Source organism: Zonotrichia albicollis, chromosome 24 (genome assembly GCF_047830755.1).
Source record: "Zonotrichia albicollis isolate bZonAlb1 chromosome 24, bZonAlb1.hap1, whole genome shotgun sequence".
NCBI classification, from domain to species: Eukaryota; Metazoa; Chordata; class Aves; order Passeriformes; family Passerellidae; genus Zonotrichia; species Zonotrichia albicollis.
In genome coordinates, this window is record NC_133842.1 from 1,291,697 (window position 1) to 1,315,020 (window position 23,324).

Here is a 23,324-nt window from a genome sequence, read left to right on the forward strand (position 1 = left end):
GGTTTTTTTCTGGGATTTTTCAGAAATTTTTAAAATTTTTTTGGTGATTTTTTGGGGATTTTTCTGGGGATTTTTTAGGATTTTTTTTTATTTTTAATGGTTTTTTGGGGAGGGGGGCTGCTGGAATTGGGGAGGGGTCTGAGGGGGTTTGGGGTTTTTTTCTGGGATTTTTCGGAATTTTTTTGGGTTTTTTTGGCGATTTTTGGGAATTTTTTTGTGATTTTTTAGGATTTTTAGGGGGATTTTTGGTGGGTAACAGAGGGGAATTTGGGGAGGGGGCTGCTGGAATTGGGGAGGGGGCTCAAGGGGATTTGGGGATTTTTTCCGGGATTTTTTTGGGGATTTTTTTAGGATTTTTTGGGGTTTTTTGGGTGGTCATTGGGGATCACCTGCATTGAGATGGGTGAGGGGGAAATTGGGGAGGGGGCTGCTGGAATTGGGGAGGGGTCCTGAGGGGGTTTGGGGATTTTTTTGGGATTTTTTTGGGATTTTTTTGGAATTTTTTTTTATTTTTTAGGGGATTTTTGGTGATTTTTTTTGTGTTTTTTTGGGATTTTTAATGGTGTTTTGGGGGGATTTTGGGGTGGGTAAGAGAGAGGGATTTGGGGAGGGGGCTGCTGGAATTGGGGAGGGGGCTCAAGGGGGTTTGGGGATTTTTTCTGGGATTTTTTTGGAATTTTTTTGGATTTTTTTTGGAATTTTTTTGTGATTTTTTGGGAATTTTTTTGTGATTTTTTAGGATTTTTTTTTTTTATTTTTAATGGTTTTTTGGGGAGGGGGTTTCTGATATTGGGGAGGGGTCTCCAGGCAGTTTGGGGATTTTTTTCCGGAATTTTTTGGGGTTTTTTCTGGGAATTTTTGGGAATTTTTTTTGTGATTTTTTGGGAATTTTTTTGTAATTTTTTAGTATTTTTTTTTTATTTTTAATGGTTTTTTGGGGAGGGGGTTTCTGATATTGGGGAGGGGTCTCAAGGGGGTTTGGGGTTTTTTTTCAAGAATTTTTTGGTGATTTTTTGACGGTTTTTTTGGCGATTTTTGGGGATTTTTTGGGGATTTTTAATGGTTTTTTTGGGGATTTTGGGGTGGGTAAAAGAGGGAAATTGGGGAGGGGGCTGCGGGAATTGGGGAGGGGTCCGGAGGGGGTTTGGGGTTTTTTTCTGGGATTTTTTCCAGGATTTTTTGGCGGTTTTTTGTGGTTTTTGGGGAATTTTTTGGGATTTTTTTAGGGATTTTTGGGGGTTTTGGGGTGAGAAAAAAGCTGGAATTTGGGGAGGGGGCTGCTGAAATTGGGGAGGGGTCTTGAGGGTGTTTGAGGTTTTTTTCTGGGATTTTTTGGGATTTTTTTGACGATTTTTTTGCATTTTTTGGGCATTTTTGGGGGAGATTTTGGGGATTTTTGGGTGGTTTTAGGGATGGATGAGAAGCTGGAATTTGGGGAGGGGGCTTCTGATATTGGGGAGGGGTCCTGAGGGGATTTGGGGATTTTTTCTGGGATTTTTTGGGAATTTTTTTAGATTTTTTTGGTGATTTTCGGGAATTTTTTTGTGATTTTTTAGGATTTTTGGGGGGATTTTGGGGTGGGTAAGAGGGGGGAATTTGGGGAGGGGGCTGCTGAAATTGGGGAGGGGTCCTGAGGGGATTTGGGGTTTTTTTGGGTTTTTTTTTCTGGGATTTTTTGGGGTTTTTTTGTGTTTTTTGGGGGTTTTTTTAGGGATTTTTTGGGTGTTTTTTTGGGTGTTTGTGGTCCCTGGGCATCACCTGCATCGAGATGGGTACGGAGGGGAATTTGGGGAGGGGGCTGCTGGAATTGGGGAGGGGTCTGAGGAGATTTGGAATTTTTTTGGTTTTTTTCTGGGATTCTTTTGGATTTTTTTTAGATTTTTTTGGTAATTTTTGAGGATTTTTTTGGTTTTTTTTTGGGATTTTTTGGTTATTTTTGGGTGGTTTTGGGGATGGATAAGAAGCTGGAATTTGGGGAGGGGGCTTCTGATATTGGGGAGGGGTCCTGAGGGGGTTTGGGGATTTTTTGGTTTTTTTTTCTGGGATTTTTGGGGATTTTTTGGTGGATTTTTTTGTGATTTTTTAGGATTTTTTGGGGAATTTTTGAGGGATTTTGGGGTGGGTAAGAGGGGGGAATTTGGGGAGGGGGCTGCTGATATTGGGGAAGGGTCCTGAGGGGGTTTGGGGCTTTTTTGAGTTTTTTTTCCGGGATTTTTTTGGAATTTTTGTGTGAATTTTTGGGATTTTTAATGGTTTTTTGGGGGGATTTTGGGGTGGGTAACAGAGGGGAATTTGGGGAGGGGGCTGCGGGAATTGGGGAGGGGTCCTGAGGGGGTTTGGGGATTTTTTCTGGGATTTTTTTTGGCGATTTTCGGGAATTTTTTTGTAATTTTTTAGGATTTTTTTGGGATTTTTAATGGTTTTTTGAGGGGATTTTGGGGTGGGTAAGAGAGGGGTATTTGGGAGGGGGCTGCGGGAATTGGGGAGGGGTCCTGAGGGGATTTTGGGATTTTTTTCTGGGATTTTTTGGGGTTTTTTTTCTGATTTTTGGGAATTTTTTGGATATTTTTTGGTGATTTTTGGTGATTTTTTGTGATTTTTTAGGATTTTTTTTGGGATTTTTAATGGTGTTTTTTAGGGGATTTTGGGGTGGGTAAGAGAGGGAAATTTGGGGAGGGGGCTGCTGATATTGGGGAGGGGTCCTGAGGGGGTTTGGGATTTTTTTTCCAGAATTTTTTGGCGATTTTTGGAAGATTTTTTAAGGATTTTTTGGGGATTTTTGGGTGTTTGTGTTCAGGGGTCAGTGCGGGGTCACTGCGGGGTCACTCCGGGGTCAATCCGGGGTCACTCAGGGGTCACTCCGGGGTCACTCGGGGTCATTTCTGCCCCACAGCCGAGCGGAGGCCGCCCCTGTTCCAGCTGAACGCCATGAGCGCCCTCTATCACATTGCACAGAGAGAGCCCCCGACCCTAAAACATCCTATGGAATGGTCAGTGCTGCCCCATAGATCTGCCCCATAGATCCTCTGTGACCCATAGATTCTGAGTTCCTGCCCCATAGATCATCCCTGCCCCATAGATTTATCCTATAGATCCATCCCTGCCCCACAGCGCCCTCTATCACATTGCACAGAGAGAGCCACCGACATTGAAACACCCCATGGAATGGTAAATCCTGACCCATAGATCATCCCTGACCCATAGATCCCGTGTGCCCCATAGATTTACCTTATAGATCATCTCTGATCCATAGATGTGCCCCATAGATCCATCCCTGCCCCACAGCGCCCTCTATCACATTGCACAGAGAGAGCCACCGACACTGAAACATCCACAGGAATGGTAAATCCTGCCCCATAGATCTGCCCCATAGATCATCTCTGACCATGGATCTGCCCCATAGATCCCCTGTGACCCATAGATCCGTCCCTGCCCCATAGATTTATCCTATAGATCCATCCCTGCCCCACAGCGCCCTCTATCACATTGCACAGAGAGAGCCACCAACGTTAAAATATCCACAGGAATGGTAAATTCTGCCCCATAGATCTGTCCCATAGATCATCCCTGACCCATGGATCTGCCCCATAGATCCTGTGTGCCCCATAGATCCATCCCTGCCCCACAGCGCCCTCTATCACATTGCACAGAGGGAACCTCCAACATTGAAACATCCCATGGAATGGTAAATCCTGACCCATAGATCTGCCCTGACCCATAGATTTACCCTATAGATCCTGTGTGCCCCATAGATTCACCCCATAGATCCATCCCTGCCCCACAGCGCCCTCTATCACATTGCACAGAGAGAGCCCCCGACGTTAAAACATCCTATGGAATGGTAAATCCTGCCCCATAGATCCTGTCTGCCCCATGGATCTGCCCCATAGATCCTGAATCCCTGCCCCATAGATCCTGTGTGACCCATAGATTCTGAGTTGCTGCCCCATAGATCCATCCCTGCCCCACAGCGCCCTCTATCACATTGCACAGAGAGAGCCTCCGACCCTAAAACACCCTATGGAATTGTCAGTGCTGCCCCATAGATCCTGAGTTCCTGCCCCATAGATCCTGAATTCCTGCCCCATAGATCCATCCCTGCCCCATAGATCCTGTGTGACCCATGGATCTGCCCCATAGATCCTGTGTGACCCATAGATTTACCCCATAGATCCATCCCTGCCCCACAGCGCCCTCTATCACATTGCACAGAGAGAGCCGCCGACATTGAAACATCCCATGGAATGGTCAGTGACCCATAGATCTGCCCCATAGATCCTGTGTGACCCATAGATCTGCCCCATAGATCATCCCTGCCCCATAGATTCTGAGTTCCTGCCCCACAGCACCCTCTATCACATTGCACAGAGGGAGCCTCCAACATTGAAATACCCACAGGAATGGTCAGTGCTGCCCCATAGATCCTCTGTGACCCATAGATCCTCTGTGACCCATGATCTGCCCCATAGATCCCCTGTGACCCATAGGTTCACCCTATAGATCCATCCCTGCCCCATAGATCCCCTGTGACCCATAGGTTCACCCTATAGATCCATCCCTGCCCCACAGCGCCCTCTATCACATTGCACAGAGAGAGCCACCGACCCTTAAATACCCACAGGAATGGTAAATCCTGACCCATAGATCCTGAATCCCTGACCCATAGATCCATCCCTGCCCCATAGATTCACCCCACAGATCCATCCCTGCCCCACAGCGCCCTCTATCACATTGCACAGAGGGAACCTCCGACACTGAAACACCCCATGGAATGGTGTCAGTGCTGCCCCATAGATCCTGAATCCCTGACCCATAGATCATCCCTGCCCTATACATCCGTCTCTGCCCATAGATTTATCCCAGAGATATTCCTGCCCCATAGATTTACCCCATAGGTTCTGCCCACAGATCCATCCCTGCCCCACAGATCCTGTGTGACCCATAGATCCATCCGTGCCCCATAGATTTCCTGTGCCCCATAGATCCTGAATCCCTGCCCCATAGATCTTGTGTGCCCCCACAGATCCTGAGTTCCTGCCCCATAGATCCTGTGTGACCCATAGATCATCCCTGCCCCATAGATTTACCCCATAGGTTCTACCCCACAGATCCATCCTATAGATCATCTCTGCCCCACACTTGGGGGTCTCACCCCACACTTGGGGGTCTCACCCCACATTTTGAGTTCCCAGCCCCACATTTTAGACCTCAGCCCCCCATTTCGGATTCCAGCCCCACACTTTGGGGTCCCAGCCCCATAGATCCATACCAGCCCCACACTTGGGGGTCTCACCCCACATTTTGGTTTCCCAGCCCCATAGATCCATACCAGCCCCATTTTTGAGTCCCAGCCCCACACTTGTGGGTCCCAGCCCCACATTTTCAGTTCCCAGCCCCACACTTGTGGGTCTCACCCCTCATTTTGGGTTCCCAGCCCCACATTTTGGGTTCCCGCCCCACATTTTGGGTTCCCAGCCCCACATTTTGGGTTCCCGCCCCACATTTTGGGTTCCCGCCCCACATTTTGGGTTCCCAGCCCCATTTTGGTTTCCCAGCCCCATAGATCCATACCAGCCCCACATTTTGGGTTCCCGCCCCACATTTTGGGTTCCCAGCCCCACACTTTGGTTTCCCAGCCCCATAGATCCATACCAGCCCCACATTTTGTGTTCCCAGCCCCACACTTTGGGTTCCCAGCCCCACATTTTCAGTTCCCAGCCCCACACTTGGGGGTCTCAGCCCCATGCTTGGGCGTCCCAGCCCCACATTTGAGATTCCTGCCCCACATTTTGGGGTCCTGCCTTACAGATCCATACAAGCCCCACATTTTGGGGGTCTCACCCCCCATTTTGGGCTCTCACCCCACACTTGGGGGTCCCAGCCCCACATTTTGAGTTCCCAGCCCCACATTTTGGGGTCCCAGCCCCACATTTTGGGATCTCACCCCCCCATTTTGCGTCTCTGCCCCACACTTTGGGGTCCCAACCCCATAGATCCATCCCAGCCCCACACTTGTGGGTCTCACCCCACATTTTGGTTTCCCAGCCCCATAGATCCATACCATCCCCACATTTGGGGATCCCAGCCCCACACTTTGGGTTCCCAGCCCCATTTTTGGGTTCCCAGCCCCACATTTTGGGGTCCCAGCCCCACACTTGGGGTCCCAGCCCCACATTTCAGGCCTCAGCCCCCCAATTTGGGGTCCCAGCCCCATTTTTGGGGGTCTCACCCCACATTTTGAGTTCCCTGCCCCCCACATTTTGGGGTCTCACCCCACATTTTTGTGATCCCAGCTCCACACTTTGGGTTCCCAGCCCCATAGATCTGTACCAGCCCCACATTTTGGGGTCCAGCCCCACATTTGAGATTCCTGCCCCACATTTTGGGGTCTCACCCCACACTTGGGGGTCTCACCCCACACTTTGGGGTCCCAGCCCCACATTTCAGATCTCAGCCCCCCATTTGGGGTTCCTGCCCCACATTTGGGGTCTCACCCCACACTTTGGGGTCCCAGCCCCACATTTTGAGTTCCCAGCCCCACATTTTGGGTCCCAGCCCCACATTTTAAATCCCAGCCCCACACTTTTGGGTCTCACCCCACACTTGGAGGTCTCACCCCACACTTTGGGGTCCCAGCCCCATAGATCCATACCAGCCCCACATTTGGGGGTCTCACCCCACACTTGGGGGTCTCACCCCACATTTTGGTTTCCCAGCCCCACATTTTGGGTCCCAGCCCCACACTTGGGGGTCCCAGCCCCATAGATCCATACCAGCCCCACACATTTTGGGGTCCTGCCCTACATTTTGGTTTCCCAGCCCCATAGATCCATACCAGCCCCACACTTGTGGGTCTCACCCCACATTTTGATTTCCCAGCCCCATTTTTGGGGTCCCAGCCCCACATTTCAGACCTCAGCCCCCCATTTTGGGTCCCAGCCCCACATTTTGGGGTCCCAACCCCACACTTTGGTTTCCCAGCCCACATTTTTGTATCCCAGCCCCACACTTTGGGTTCTCAGCCCCACATTTTGTGATCCCAGCCCCACATTTGGGGTCCAGCCCCACAGATCCATCCCAGCCCCACATTTTGGGGTCTCACCCCACACTTTGGGTCCCAGCCCCATAGATCCATACCAGCCCACATTTTTGTATCCCAGCCCCACACTTGTGGGTCCCACCCCACATTTGGGGTCCCAGCCCCACATTTTGGGGTCCCACCCCACACTTGTGGGTCTCACCCCCATCCCCCCCCAGGTCCGGGCCGTTCCTGGATTTCGTCTCTCGCTGTCTCCGGAAGCTTCCCCAGGATCGGCCCCGGGCGCGGGAGCTGCTGCAGGTGGGGCCAAAAACGACCAAAATTCACCCAAAAATTAACCCAAAATTAACCCAAAATTAACCCAAAATTAACCCGAAAATAACCCAAAATATTTTAAAAATAACCCCCAAAAATACCCTGAAAATACCCCAAAATAACCCTCAAAAGTACCTCAAAACGCCCAAAAATTAACCCAAAAATTAACCAAAAATAACCTGAAAATAACCCAAAATACCCCAAAAATCACCCCAAAAAATACCCTGAAAATAACCCAAAATATTCCAAAAACAACCACCAAAAATAAAAGAGAATATCCCAAAAATAACCCAAAATTCCCCAAAAATCACCCCCAAAAATACCCTGAAAATAACCCAAAATACCCCAAAAATCACCCCCAAAATACTCTGAAAATAACTCAAAAGTACCCCAAAAATAACCCCCAAATACCCCAAAAATAACCCAAAATATCCCCAAAAATAACTCTTGAAAGTAGCCCAAAAAACCCAAAAATAAACCTCAAAAATAATGCAAAATACCCCCAAAAATAACCTAAAATACCCTAAAAATAACTCTAAATACTGTCTAAAATAACCCAAAATATCCCAAAAATACCCCCCAAAATACCCCAAAAATACCAAAAATCACCCCCAAAAATACCCCAAAAATATCCCAAAATACCCCAAAAGTACACCCCAAAAATACCCTGAAAATAACCAAAGTACCCAAAAATCACCCCCAAAAATACCCTGAAAATGCCCCAAATAACCCTCAAAAGTACCCCAAAAACGCCCAAAATTAACCCAAAAATTAACCAAAAATACCATTAAAATAACCCAAAAATAACCCCCAAAAATACCGCAAAATACCCCAAAAATATCCTAAAAATAACGCAAAATATCCCAAAAATTCCCCAAAAATGTTCCAAAAGTAACCCACAAAAATACCCCAGAATACCACAAAAATACCCCAAAAATACCCTAAAATACCCCAAAAATAACACAAAATATCTCAAGAGCTCCCAAAAATAACCCCCAAAATTATCCCAAAAATATCACAAAAATAACCCCAAAAATAATGTAAAATATCCAAAAAACCTCAAAATATCCAAAAATAACCCCAGAAATGAATGATTTTGGGTAATTGGTAATAAGATAATTTTGGGGTCATTTGGGGGGTAATTTTTCCTGATTTGGAGGTAATTTTTCCTAATTTGGAGGTAATTTTGGGGGTAATTATTTCCTGATTTTGGGGGTAATATTTTTCCTAATTTTGGGGAAATTTTTCCTGATTTTGGGGTAATTTTTGGAGTTAATTTTTCCTGGTTTTCAGGTAATTTTGGGGTAATTATTTCCTGATTTTGGGGTAATTTTGGGGGTAATTTTTCCTGATTTTGGGGGTGATTTTTCCTGATTTTGTGGTGATTTTTTTGGGTAATTTTTCCTGATTTTGGGGTAATTTTAGGGTAATTTTTCTTGATTTTGGGGGTAATTTTTCCTGATTTTGGGTCATTTTGGGGGGTAATTTTCCGTGATTTTGTGGTGATTTTTTGGGTAATTTTTTCCTGATTTTGGGGGTGATTTTTCCTGATTTTGGGTGATTTTGGAGATGATTTTTCCTGATTTTGGGTAATTTTTCCTGATTTTGGGGGTAATTTTTCCTAATTTTGGGGTAATTTTTGGGGTAATTTTTCTTTATTTGGGGTAGTTTTGGGGTAAATTTTTCCTGATTTTGAGGTAATTTTGGAAGTAATTTTTCCAGATTTTGGGGTAATTTTTTCCTAGTTTTGGGGGGAAATTTTTCCTGTTTTAGGGGTAATTTTGGGGATGATTTTCCTGATTTTGGGTAATTTTGGAGTTAATTTTTCCTGTATTTGGGGGCAATTTTGTGGGTATGTTTTTCTGATTTTGGGGGTAATTTTGGGGGTAATTTTTTCTGATTTTGGGGTAATTCTGGGGTAATTTTGGGAGTAATTTTTCTGATTTTGGGGGTAATATTTTTTCCTGATTTTGGGTAATTTTGGAGTTAATTTTTCCTGATTTTTGGGGTAACTTTTCCTGATTTTGGGGGTAATTTTGAGGTGATTTTCCTGACTTTGGGGTAATTTTGGAGGTGATTTTTCCTGATTTTGGGGATAATTTTGGGGATGATTTTTCCTGATTTAGGGGTGATTTTTGGAAGTAATTTTTCTTGATTTTAGGGTTATTTTTGGGTAATTTTTCTTGATTTTGGGGTCATTTTGGGGGTAATTTTTCCTGATTTTGGGGTAATTTTTCCTGATTTTGGGGAAAATTTTTCCTAATTTTGGAGGTAATTTTTCTGATTTTGGGGTGATTTTTTGGGTAATTTTCCTGATTTTGGGGTAATTTTGGGGGTAATTTTCCCTGATTTTGTGGTGATTTTTTGGGTAATTTTTTCCTGATTTTGGGGGTAGTTTTGGGGTTAATTTTTCCTGATTTTATGCGTAATTTTTCCTGATTTTGGAGATGATTTTTCCTGATTTTTGGGGTAATTTGGGGTAATTATTTCCTGATTTTGGGATAATTTTGGGGGTGATTTTTCCTGATTTTGGGTTAATTTTTCCTGACTTTGGAGTAATTTTGGGTAAATATTTCCCTGATTTTGGGGTAATTTTGGAGATGATTTTTTCTGATTTGGGGGTAAATTTCCTGATTTTGGGGGTAATATTTCGTGGCTTTGGGTAATTTTTTGGGGTAATTGTTCCTGGTTTTCAGGTAATTTTGGGGGTAATTTTTCCTGATTTTGGGTCATTTTGAGGTGATTTTTGCCCATTTTGGTGAATTTTGGGTGGTTTTTGGGGTAATTTTGAGGTGATTTTTGCCATTTTTGGTCATTTTGGGTTGATTTGGGTGGTTTTTGGGTATTTTTGAGGTGATTTTTGCTGATTTTTGCCCATTTTTGCTGATTTGGTGAATTTTTGAGGTGATTTTTGCCCATTTTGTGTTGATTTTCCCATTTTCGGTCCCAGCACGAGTTCCTGGCCCAGCAGCGCCACCAGGGGTGATCCCGGAGCTGCTGCGGAGAGCGGGAGCCAGGGACGGGGTGAGTGACCAGTATGGACCAGTATAAACCAGTACGGACCAGTATGGACCAGTATGGGCCAGTATGGACCCAAAAAACCCCGTGAAAATCCATAGAAATCCATAGAAACCAGTATAGACCAGTAGAGACCAGTATGGGTCCAAAAATCCTCATAGAAATCCTTGAAGTACTTAGAAACCAGTATAAATCAGTACAGACCAGTATAAACCAGTACGGATCAGTACGGACCAGTATGGGGCAAAAAAACCCCGTGAAAATCCATAGAAATACATGGAAACCAGTATAGACCAGTATGACCAGTATGGACCAGTATGGACCAGTATGGGCCAGTATGGACCAGTAGGGACCAATATGGGGCAAAAAAACCCCGTGAAAATCTGTAGAAATACATAGAAACCAGTATAAACCAGTATAGACCAGTATGGACCATTGAAACCAGTATAAACCAGTATGGGTCCAAAAAACCCGTGAAAATCCATAGAAATAGATAGAAACCAGTATAGACCAGTATGGACCAGTATAGACCAGTATAAACCAGTATGGGTCCAAAAATCCCCATAGAAATCCGTTGAAGTACATGGAAACAGTATAGACCAGTATAAACCAGTATGGGTCCAAAAATCCCCATAGAAATCCGTTGAAGTACATGGAAACCAGTATAGACCAGTATAAACCAGTATGAACCTGTATGGACCCAAAAAACCCGTGAAAATCCATAGAAATACATGGAAACCAGTATAGACCAGTATAGACCAGTATGGACCTGTATGGACCCAAAAAACCCCGTGAAAATCCATAGAAATACATGGAAACCAGTATAGACCAGTATAGACCAGTATGGACCATTGGAAACCAGTATAGACCAGTATGGACCCAAAAAACCCCATTAAAATCCATAGAAATATATGGAAACCAGTATAGACCAGTACAGACCAGTATGGACCAGTATAAACCAGTATGGGGGCAAAAAAAAAAACCCGTAAAAATCCATAGAAATACATAGAAACCAGGTATAGACCAGTATAAACCAGTATGGACTAGTATGAGCCAGTATGGGGCAAAAAAAACCCCGTGAAAATCTGTAGAAATCCATAGAAACCAGTATAGACCAGTATAAACCAGTATGGGCCCAAAAAACCCCATGAAAATCCATAGAAATCCATAGAAACCAGTATAGACCAGTATAAACCAGTATGGACCAGTATGGACCCAAAAAACCCCGTGAAAATCCATAAAATACATAGAACCAGTATGGACCAGTATGGACCAGTATGGGGTCAAAAAACCCCGTGAAATCCATAGAAATACATAGAAACCAGTATAGACCAGTATGAACCAGTATAAACCAGTATGGACCCAAAAAACCCATGAAAATCATAGAAATACATGGAAACCAGTATAGACCAGTATAGACCAGTATGGACCATTGAAACCAGTATAAACCAGTATGGACCTAAAAAACCCCGTGAAAATCCATAGAAATACATAGAAACCAGTATAAACCAGTATAGACTGGTTTGTAAATATCCTCCTTCCCAGTTGATCCCAGTTTGTTCCAGTTCTTCCCAGTATAACCCAATCCCGTCCCAGTCCCTCCCAGTTCAATCCCAGTCCATCCAGTATGTCCAGTATAACACACAAACCCATCCCAGTTTGCTCCCAGTTCCATCCCAGTATAACCCAGTCCCCCTTTAACCCCTCCCAGTTCAATCCGGTATATCCCAGTCCATCCAGTTCAATCCCAGTCCCTCCCACTATAAACCAGTCCCTCCCAGTCCTGCTTTAACCTCTCCCAGTTGATCCAGTCCATTCCCAGTTTATCCAGTCCATCCCAGTATAACTCAAACCCCTCCCAGTCCATCCCAGTATAACCAAGTATAACCCAGTTCCTCTTTAACGTTTCCCAGTCCATTCCCAGTATATCCCAGTTCATTCCCAGTCCCTCCCAGTCCATCCAGTCCATCCCACTTCAATCCCAGTCCATCCCAGTATAACCCAGTCCCTCTTTAACTTCTCCCAGTATCATTCCCAGTATATCCCAGTATATCCTAGTCATTCCCAGCCCATTCCCAGTATAACCCAGTCCATCCCAGTATATCCCAGTATAACCCAGTCCCCTTTTAGCTCCTCCCAGTCCATTCCCAGTCCCTCCCAGTCCATCCCAGTATATCCCAGTAACCCCTAACCCCATCCCAGTCCCTCCCAGTATACCCCAGTATCATTCCCAGTCTATCCCAGTATATCCCGGTATAACCCAGTATACCCCAGTCCATCCAGTCCATCCCAGTATAACCCAGTATACCCCCAGTATTATTCCCACTATAACCCAGTATATCCCAGTATAACCCAGTCCATCCCAGTCCATCCCAGTATATCCCAGTCCATCCCAGTCCCTCCCAGTCCATCCCAGTCCATCCCAGTCTATCCCAGTATCATTCCAGTTCATCCCAGTATACCCCAGTCTATCCCAGTCCATTCCCAGTCCCTCCCAGTATACCCCAGTATATCCCAGTATAACCCAGTATACCTCAGTATATCCCAGTATCCATCCCAGTCCATCCCAGCCTATCCCAGTCCCATCCCAGTATATCCCAGTATAACCCAGTCCCCCTTTAGCCCCTCCAGTCCATCCAGTATATCCCAGTATACCCCAGTCCCTCCAGTCCATTCCCAGTATGTCCCAGTCTATCCCAGTATAACCCAGTATAACCCAGTCCCCCTTTAACCCCTCCCAGTTCAATCCCAGTCCATCCCAGTCCATTCCCTGTCCCTCCCAGTATAAACCAGTCTATCCAGTATAACCCAGTATAACCAAGTTCAATCCAGTCCATCCCAGTCCCTCCCAGTATAACCCAGTTCAATCCCAGTCCATTCCTAGTCCCTCCCAGTCCCTCCAGTCCCTCCCAGTCCCTCCCAGTATAACCCAGTTCAATCCCAGTCCATCCAGTATACCCCAGTCCATCCCAGTATCATTCCCAGTATACCCCAGTCCCTCCCAGTCCATCCCAGTCTATCCCAGTCCATCCCAGTCCATCCCAGTATCATTCCCAGTATATCCCAGTCCATCCCAGTCCCTCCCAGTATATCCCAGTATAACCCAGTCCATTCCCAGTCCATCCCAGTTTACCCCAGTATATCCCAGTCCATCCCACTCTATCCCAGTCCATCCCAGTCCATTCCCAGTTCAATCCCAGTCCATTCCCAGTATAACCCAGTTCATTCCCAGTACATCCCAGTATATCCCAGTATAACCCAGTCATTCCCAGTCCATCCCAGTCTATCCCAATATATCCTAGTTCATTCCCAGCCCATTCCCAGTCTATCCCAGTCCCTCCCAGTATATCCCAGTATAACCCAGTCCCCCTTTAGCTCCTCCCAGTCCAATCCCAGTCCATCCCAGTATATCCCAGTAACTCCTAACCCCATCTCAGTCCATCCCAGTCCATCCCAGTATAACCCAGTCCATCCCAGTTCAATCCCAGTCCATCCCAGTATAGCCCAGTAACTCCTAACCCCATCTCAGTCCATCCCAGTCCCTCCCAGTATATCCCAGTCCATCCCAGTCCATCCCAGTCTATCTCAGTCCATTCCCAGTATATCCCAGTATAACCCGGTATATCCCAATTGATTCCCAGTCTATCCCAGTATAACCCAGTCCATCCCAGTCCATTCCCAGTCCATCCCAGTATATCCCACTTCAATCCCAGTCCATCCCAGTCCCTCCCAGTATAACCCAATTCAATCCCAGTCCCTCCCAGTATAACCCCAATCCATCCCAGTCTATCCCAGTCCATCCCAGTATCATTCCCAGTATACCCCAGTCTATCCCAGTCCATCCCAGTATATCCCAGTCCATCCCAGTCCCTCCCAGTATACCCCAGTTCAATCCCAGTCCATCCCAGTATCATTCCCAGTATACCCCAGTCTATCCCAGTCCATCCCAGTATATCCCAGTCCATCCCAGTCCCTCCCAGTATACCCCAGTTCAATCCCAGTCCATCCCAGTATCATTCCCAGTATATCCCAGTCCATCCCAGTATGATTCCCAGTATATCCTAGTCCATCCCAGTCTATCCCAGTCAATCCCACTATCATTCCCAGTCCATCCCAGTATACTCCAGTCTATCCCAGTCCATCCCAGTCCCTCCCAGTCCATCCCAGTTCCTCCCAGTCCATCCCAGTAACCCCTAACTCCATCCCAGTCCATCCCAGTCCATCCCAGTATATCCCAGTAACCCCTAACCCCATCCCAGTCCCTCCCAGTCCATTCCCAGTCCCTCCCAGTCCATTCCCAGTCCATTCCCAGTCCATCCCAGTATACCCCAGTCCATCCCAGTATACCCCAGTATCATTCCTAGTCCCTCCCAGTCTATCCCAGTCCATTCCCAGTCCCTCCCAGTCTATCCCAGTCCATTCCCAGTCCCTCCCAGTATATCCCAGTCCATTCCCAGTCCATCCCAGTCCATCCCAGTCCATCCCAGTCCATTACCAGTCCATCCCAGTCCATCTCAGTTCATTCCCAATCCATCCCAGTATACCCCAGTAACCCCTAACCCCATCCCAGTCCATCCCAGTCCGTCCCAGTATACCCTAGTCCATCCTAGTCCATTCCCAGTCCGTTCCCAGTCCATTCCCAGTATAACCCAGTCTATCCCAGTATAACCCAGTCCCCCTTTAGCTCCTCCCAGTCCATTCCCAGTCCATCCCAGTCCATCCCAGTCCCTCCCAGTCTATCCCAGTATATCCCAGTCCCTCCCAGTATATCCCAGTAACCCCTAACCCCATCCCAGTCCATCCCAGTCCATCCCAGTCCATCCCAGTATCATCCTCAGTTCATTCCCAGTCTCTCCCAGTCCATTCCCAGTATATCCCAGTCTATCCTAGTCCATCCCAGTATACCCCAGTATATCCCAGTATCATTCCCAGTATATCCCAGTATACCCTAGTCCATCCCAGTCCCTCCCAGTCTATCCCGGTATATCCCAGTATAACCCAGTTCATTCCCAGTCTATCCCAGTATAACCCAGTCCCCTTTTAACCCCACCCAGTCCCTCCCAGTCCATCCCAGTCCATTCCCAGTTCAATCCCAGTCCATCCCAGTCCCTCCCAGTCCATCCCAGTTTATCCCAGTCCATCCCAGTATATCCCAGTATAACCCAGTCTCATTTCCCCCCCGCAGGCGGGGCGCAGCCCCTCCCCCAGCGCTCCCAGTTCTCCCAGTTTGAGCAGCGACCCCCCCAGTGACCCCCCCAGTGACCCCCCCAGCGACGAGGGGGGGGGGGAGGGGCCCCCCGGGACCCCCCCGCAGGTGAGGCCAAAAATTCGGGAAAATTCGGGAATTTGGGGAATTTTTGGGGAAATTGGAGGGAATTTTTTTAAATTTTCTTGAGGAATTTTGGGGGGGGGGAAATTTGGGAAAATTTTGGTGAATTTTGGGAAAATTTGAGGGAATTTTTTAAATTTTCTTGAGAAATTTTGGGGAAAATTTGGGGAAAATTTGGGATTTTTGGGGGGAGAAAATTGGGAAAAAATTTTGGGGATTTATGGGAAAATTTCAGGGATTTTTTAGAAATTTTCTGAGGAATTTTGAGGAAAATTTGGGATTTTGGGAGGGAAATTATGAGGTAATTATTGGGGTAATTTGGGGGAATTTTGGGAAAATTTTAGGGATTTTTTTAAAAAATTTCCTGAGGAATTTTGGGGAAAATTTGGGATTTTTGGGGGGGAATTTGGAAAAAAATTTTGGAAATTTTTGGGGACTGGGGGGAATTAAGGGGTAATTATTGAGGAATTTTGGGGAAAATTTGGGATTTTGGGGGGGGAAATTTGGAAAAAATTTTGGGGAATTTTTGGGGAATTTTGGGTAAATTGGAGGGATTTTTTTTTAAATTTCCTGAGAAATTTTGGGGAAAATTTGGGATTTTTTGGGGGGGAAATTTGGAAAGAAATTTGGTGAAATTTGGGGAAAATTTGGGATTTTTGGGGGAGAATTTGGAAAAAATTTTGGGAATTTTTGGGGAATCTTGGGGAAATTTGGAATTTTAAAGGGGGGGAAATTGAAAGAATTTTTGGGAATTTTTGGGAAAATTTCAGGGATTTTTAAAAATTTCCTGAGGAATTTTGGGGAAAATTTGGGATTTTGGGGGGGGGGGAAATTTGGAAAAAATATTGGGATTTTTTGGGGAATTTTGAGAAAATTTAAGGGATTTTTTTAAAAAATTCCTGAGGTATTTTAGGGAAAATTTGGGATTTTTAGGGGGGGGGAAATTTGGGAAAAATTTTAGGAATTGTTGGGAAAATTTGGGAAAATTTCAGGGATTTTTTTTTTAATTTTTCTTGAGGAATTTTGGTGAGAATTTAGGGAAAATTTGGGATTTTGGAGGGAAAATATTGGGAATTTTTGGGGAATTTTGGGAGAAATTTGAGGGATTTTTTTAAAAAAGTTTCTGAGAAATTATTGGGGAAAATTTGGGAGTTTTTTGGTGAAATTTGGGGAAAATTTGGAAAAAAGTTTCGGAATTTTTTGGGAATTGTGGGGGAATTATGGGGGAATTATTGGGAAAATTTGGGGAAATTTTGAGGGGAAGTTTTAGTAAATTTTGGGGGGAATTTAAAGGAAAAATTGGGGAATTTGGAGGGAATTTTTGGCAATTTTTTGGGTAATTCTGGGAAAGTTCAGGATTTTGGAAAAATTTGGGATATTTGGAAAAAAGTTTTGGAATTTTTAGGGAATTATGGGAGAAATTTGGGATTTTTGTGGGGGAATATTTGGAAAAATTTTGAGGAATTTTTGGGAGAAATTTGGGATTTTTTGGGGGAGAAAATTTGGAAAAAATTTTGGGAATTTTTGGTGAAATTTTTGAGAAAATTTGGGATTTTTTTGGGGGGGAAATTTGGAAAAATTTGGGGAATTTTGGGAGAAATTTTGGGGGAATTTTGGGAGAAATTTGGGATTTTGGGGGGAAAATTTGGGGAATTTTGGGGGAAAATTTTGGGAATTTTTGGAGAGCTTTGGGGGGAAAATTTGGAAAAAATTTTGGGAATTTTTGGGAAAATTTGGGATTTTGGGAGGGGGAAAATTTGGAAAAAATTTTGGGAATTTTTGGGGAATGTTGGGAGAAAATTTTGGGGGACTTGGGGGGAATGCTGGGGGAATTATTGGGGGAATTTTAGGAATTTTTGGGAATTTGGGGTCACCTTTCCCTTTCCCCTCCCTCCCAAAAAATTCCCTCTGGACCCCCAAAAATTTCCGAAAAAAATTTTATGTCATTTTTAAATCCTATTTTTCTCTCAAAAACATCAATTTTTATTCTAAAATTCCTTTAAAATTACATTTTATCCCATTTTCTCCTCATAAATGCCCCAATTTTTATAATTTTTTTTCTATTTTTCTCTCAAAAAATAAAAATTTTTATTCTCTTTTTCCTTTCAAAAATGGCGCCATTTTGTTTCCTTGGTGCCAATTTTTTTTTCTCCATCCCCTTTTTTCTCAATTTTCCCCTTTTTTTCCTATTTCTGTCGTTTTCCCTCATAATTCCCGTTTTCCCTGAATTTTTTCCTGAATTTTCTCCATTTTTTCCCATTTTCCCTTCAATTTCCTCTCATTTTTTCCCCATTTTCCCCCAATTTTTCCCCTTTTTCCTCTCATTTTTCCCATTTTCCTCTCACTTTTTCCTTGTGTTTTCTCCATTTTAGTCCCATTTTTCCCCTAATTTTTTCCTCATTTTTCCCCATTTCCCCTTAAATTTTTTTTCTTCTTTCCCCCATTTTTTTCTCTCATTTTTTGGCGTTTCCCCTCATTTTTTCCCATTTTTTCCTTATTTTTTTTCCCATTTTCCCCCTCATTTTTTCCTTGTTTTTTTCCCATTTCCCCCCCATTTTTTCCCCTCATTTTTTGCCATTTCCCCCCCATTTTTTTCCCTCATTTTTTGCCATTTCCTCTCATTTTCCCCCTTATCCCCTCATTTTTTCCCATTTCCCATTTTTTCCTTATTTTTTTCCCATTTTCCCCTCATTTTTTCCTTTTTTTTTCCCTCATTTTTCCCCATTTTCCCCTCATTTTTTCCTCATTTTTCCCCATTTCCCCCCCATTTTTTCCCCTTATTTTTTGACATTTCCCCTCATTTTTTCCCATTTCCCATTTTTTCCTTGTTTTTTCCCCATTTCCCCCTCATTTTTTCCTTGTTTTTTTCCCATTTTTCCCTCATTTTTCCCCATTTTCTCTCCTCAGGATGACGCCATTTCCGCCATCTTGTCCCCTCAGGCCGCCATTTTGTCTCCCTCAGACCCCTCAAATTCCTCAACTTTACCCTCCCCAAACTCCCTTTTTTCCCCCCAAAATCCCCTTTTTTCCCCTCAAACCCCCATTTCCTGCACCCAAAATCCTGATTTTTCCACCCAAAATCCCGATTTTTCCACCCAAAACCCCCTTTCATCCCCCTCACCCCCCTCCGCCGCCATTTTCCCACCTCCTTCCCCTCAGGCCGCCATTTTGTCTTCGCCCACCTCACCCCCTGAAAACACCGATTTACCTTTTTCTGACCCAGATTTCCCCCCTGAAAACACAAATTTATCCCCTCAAAACACAACTTCACCCCATAAAACCACAATTTTACCCTGCCCAGACACAAATTTCCCCTCACAAAACCCTGATTTACCTCAGAACCCATCACCCCCACCGGCGGCCATTTTGTCCCACCCCACTGATGTTTTACCATCCCCAAGCCCCATTTTTTCCCCTGAAAACTCTGCTTTTTCTCCTCAAAATCCCATTCTATCCACTCAAAACTCCATTTTATCCCTGCCAGACTCAAATCTCCTCTCAGAAAACGCCATTTCACCACCCCCAGACCCAAACCCCCCTTCCCCAAACCCCTCTTCCCCTCAGGCCGCCATTTTCTCCCCTCAGGCCGCCATCTTGTCCCCGCCCACCCCTTCAGTTTTCCCGCCCAAAACCTCCATTTTTTCCCCCAAAACTCCCATTTTTTCCCCCAAAACCCCCATTCCCCCCTCCAAAACCCCCATTTCCCCCCGCCACCTTTCCTTTTACCCCCCTCCCACCCCTCGCCGCGCCACCATCCCCGTCCCCACCCCTTCCCTCCTCCCTCACCTCCTCTGCTCCCTCCTGGCCTTCACCGCCGCCCTCCACCCCTCACCCCCTTCCCTCCTCCTCCTCTTGGTGGCGCTTTGGGCTCAGAAACGGCGATTTCGCGGTTTTCTCTCGGCTCTGGAGTGCGGAGCCACCGGGCTGGCTTTGGCCCACGCCCTCCTCCCGCTCCGCCCTCACCTCGGCGGTCCCTCCTCAGCCGCCTCAGCCCTGGCGGCCATTTTGGGCCTGGCCTCCATTTTAGGCCTCAGCGCTCGGCGCCGCCGCCTTTACGTTCCCGTGGTGGTTTTGGCGGCTCAGCTTTGGTTTTCTCCTTGGTTATTTTTACCTCTTTACGTTCTGGGTGAGCTTTCCCGAGGGGGTCGCGCCCATCGGTGGTGGCTCAGGGCGCTTTTGGGGTTGCCCCCTCCTCTTTTCCGCGCTTTTTCCCGTTTGGGTTTGGCCTCAGAGCGAGGCCTATTCGCTTTTTTCCCCAAAACCAACAAAATGAGGTTTAGAAGTCGCCTTCCCGTGCCCCAAAAACGCTCCCGGGGTGGGGGTTCATCCTCAGGAAAGTTTTCCAGGAGGTTTTTGGGTGTTGTTGATAAATTTGGAGGGGTTTTTTGGGGTTTTTTTGGGAATTTTTGGGGTTTTTTGAAAGGCGGGAAAGCTGCCCCTCCCCCACCCAGCCGCATCCCTCGCCCCGCCCCCCGGCCCCTCCCCCCCCCACCCCCCAAAAAGGGACCCCAAAATCGGGGGGGGCCCCTCCCCCACCCCGCCCCTCCCCCACCCCGCCGGCCATGGAGGTGATGGGGGGAGGGGAGGGGGGGGAGGGGAGGGGCGGCCGGACACTACGGGACCCCAAAAAGGCCAAAATTTGGGGTCAAAAACCCCAAAAAAATTCCAAATTTGGGGTCAAAAAAATCCCAAATTTTGGGGCCAAAAAAACCAAAAAAATCCCAAAATTTGGGGTCAAAAAATCGCAAATTTTGGGGTCAGAAAACCAAAATTTGACCCCAAAGTTTGGGGTCAAAAAAACCAAGAAATCCCAAAATTTGGGGTCATGAAACTCAAAAAAATCCCAAAATTTAGAATCAAAAAACTCAAAAAATCCCAAAATTTGGGGTCAAAAACCCCAAAAAATCCCAAATTTTGGGGTCAAAAAATCCCAAAATTTGGAGTGATAAAACCCAAAAAAATACCAAAAAAATCCAAAATTTGGGGTCAAAAAACCAAAAAAAAATCCCAAATTTGGGGTCAAAAAAATCCCAAAGTTTGGGGTCAAAAAACCAAAATAAATCCCAAAGTTTGGGGTACAAAAAATCCCAGAATTTGGGGTCAAAAACCCCCAAAAAATTGCAAAATTTGAGGTCAAAAAATCCCAAAATTTGGGGTCAAAAACCAAAAAAAAATTCCAAAATTTGGGGTCAAAAAACAAAAAAAATCCCAAAGTTTGGGGTCAAAACAACCAAAAAATCCCAAAATTTGAGGTCAAAAAATCCCAAAATTTGGGGTCAAAAACCAAAAAAAAATTCCAAAATTTGGGGTAAAAAAACCAAAAAAAATCCCAAAGTTTGGGGTCAAGAAAACCAAAAAAATCCCAAAATTTGGGGTTAAGGAAATCCCAAAATTTGGGGTCATGAAACCCAAAAAAAATTCCAAAATTTGGGGTCAAAAAACTAAAAGAAATCCCAAAATTTGGGGTCAAAAAGCCCAAAAAAATTCCAAAGTTTGGGGTCAAAAAACCAAAAAAAATCCCAAAGTTTGGGGTCAAAAAACTAAAAAATCCCAAATTTTGGGGTCATGAAACTCAAAAAAATCCCAAATTGGGGGGTAAAAAAACCCCCAAAAAATCCCAAAATTGGTGTCAAAAAACCAAAAAAAATCCCAAATTTTGGGGTTAAAAAACCTAAAAAGTCTCAATATGTGGGGTAAAAAAAAATCCCAAATTTTGGAGTAAAAGAACCAAGAAAATCCCAAATTTTGGGGATAAAAAAATCCCAAAATTTGCGGTCATGAAACCCAAAAAAATCCCAAAATTTGGGGTCAAAAAACCCAAAAATTCTCAAATTTAGGGACGGTATTGAGGTCAAAAAATCCCAATTTTGGGGACGGTTTTGGAGTGAAAATCACAAATTTGGGGTCAAAACCAAAAATTTCAGTTCAAAATCCCCAAAAAATCCCAAATTTAGGGTAAAAAAACTTAAAATTCCAAATCTGGGGGCAATTTTGGGGTCAAAACCAAAAATTTGGGGTCCAAAACCCCCAAAATTTTGCCTCAAAAATTCCAAAATTTGGTTTTTAAACCCCTGAAATTTGGGATTTTCCCAATTTTTTAAGTTTTTTTTCCCCAAATTTTTGGGGTCCCTCCTTTTTTTCCATATTTATTTCCCAGAGGGATCCCCAAAATTCCATTTGTTGGGGGGTGGGCGGCGCTTTTGGGTCATTTTGGGATTTTTTCTTTATTTTTCCCATTTTTATTTTTAAATTTAAGATTTTTTTTTTCTGTTGGAATTTTTGTTATTTCCGGTTTTTTTGGGATTTTATTCTTCGGTTTCGTTGTTGTTTTCTTTGCAATTAATTTTATTTAAAATATAATTATTTAAAACGTCTCCGTTTTCCTTTTTCGTTTGTTTTTTGGGCTTGTTCTGGGAGGGAAAAATGGAAATATTTGGGGGGGAAAAGTGAATTTTTAAGGAGAAAAAAGGAATTTTGAGGGTTTGGGAATTTGGAAAAAAATTCATAAATTTTGGGATTTTTTTGGTGGGAATTTTGGGGATTTTTTGGTGCAAAATTTGGGTTTTTGGGGTTAATTTTGGGTTCTTTTGGGTGAAAATTTGAGGTTTTTGGGGTGAATTTTGGGTTTTTTGGGTGGAATTTCGGTGTTTAGTAACAATTTGAATTTTTTGTGGGTGGAATTTGGAATTTTTTGGTTGAATTTTGATTTTCCTATTTTGGACTTTTGGGTTTTTTGTTGCAATTTGGGGTTTTTCTGGTTGAAATTTTGGTTCATTTTAGTAAAATTTGAATTTTTTGGGGTGGAATTTTTGGATTTTTGGGTGGGTGGAATTTTCTTTTTTACGGGTGGATTTTTTTGGGTTTCTTTGGGTGGAATTTTGGATTTTTTCCGTTGCAATTTGAATTTTTTTGATTGAAATTTTGGGGTTTTTTGGGTGGATTTTGGGGGATTTATGTGGAATTTAATTTTTTGGTTGGAATTTTAATTTTTTTGCGGTGCAATTTTGCATTTTTTGGGTTCATTTTGGGTTATTTTTTGTGGATTTTGGGGCTCCCTCCCCATTTTTCCTCCTCAGGTTCCGGAGCGGCCGCGGGCGGAACGTTCTGGAAAAATCCCGAAATTCCCGGAGCTCGTCTGGGCCCAATTCCCCAAATTCCCCAAATTTCCCATTTTCTGACCCAAAATTTAAATTTTCCTGAGGGCAAAACCCCAAAAAATGGGGAAAAAACCCCAAAAATTGGGAAAAAATTCCCCAAAATCTTCATTTCTGAGGAGAAATCGGCTCCCAACCCCCCTTTCCCCGCCTCTAATTAAACGGAGGCGTTAATTAAACTCATTACTGATATTAATAAACAGGACGCTGGTGACGTCATTGGCTCCGCCGACTTTGTGCTAATTAGCGTTAATTAAGGGGTTAATTAAAGGGAAACCGAGTCAGGAGGGGGCGGGGAATCGTTAATCACCCCAGCGATTCTTAATTAACGCGTTAATAATTAATAATTCCTGTAATTACCGCGCTAATAACGCGGTACTTCCTGGTTGCCACGGCAAAGGGAGGGGGCGTGGCTTAACGCGGAAGCGCTGCGGGGATTAAGAGCGGCGCTGATTGGCTGGGGCGTTGT

General features: G+C 44.6%; 1 protein-coding gene across 1 annotated transcript in view; it reads left to right on the plus strand.

The window, feature by feature from the left end:
- LOC141731630 (serine/threonine-protein kinase TAO3-like) overlaps positions 1 to 23,084 on the plus strand; it is a 27,198-nt gene extending 4,114 nt beyond the window's left edge. The window contains exons 4-8 of the mRNA XM_074558044.1: positions 2,894 to 2,990; positions 7,258 to 7,339; positions 10,305 to 10,378; positions 15,558 to 15,686; positions 22,778 to 23,084. Coding sequence (XP_074414145.1) covers positions 2,894 to 2,990; positions 7,258 to 7,339; positions 10,305 to 10,340 — 215 coding nt within the window. The 3' untranslated portion in view covers positions 10,341 to 10,378; positions 15,558 to 15,686; positions 22,778 to 23,084. The remainder of the gene's footprint in view (positions 1 to 2,893; positions 2,991 to 7,257; positions 7,340 to 10,304; positions 10,379 to 15,557; positions 15,687 to 22,777) is intronic.
- The last annotated feature ends 240 nt before the right edge of the window (positions 23,085 to 23,324 follow it).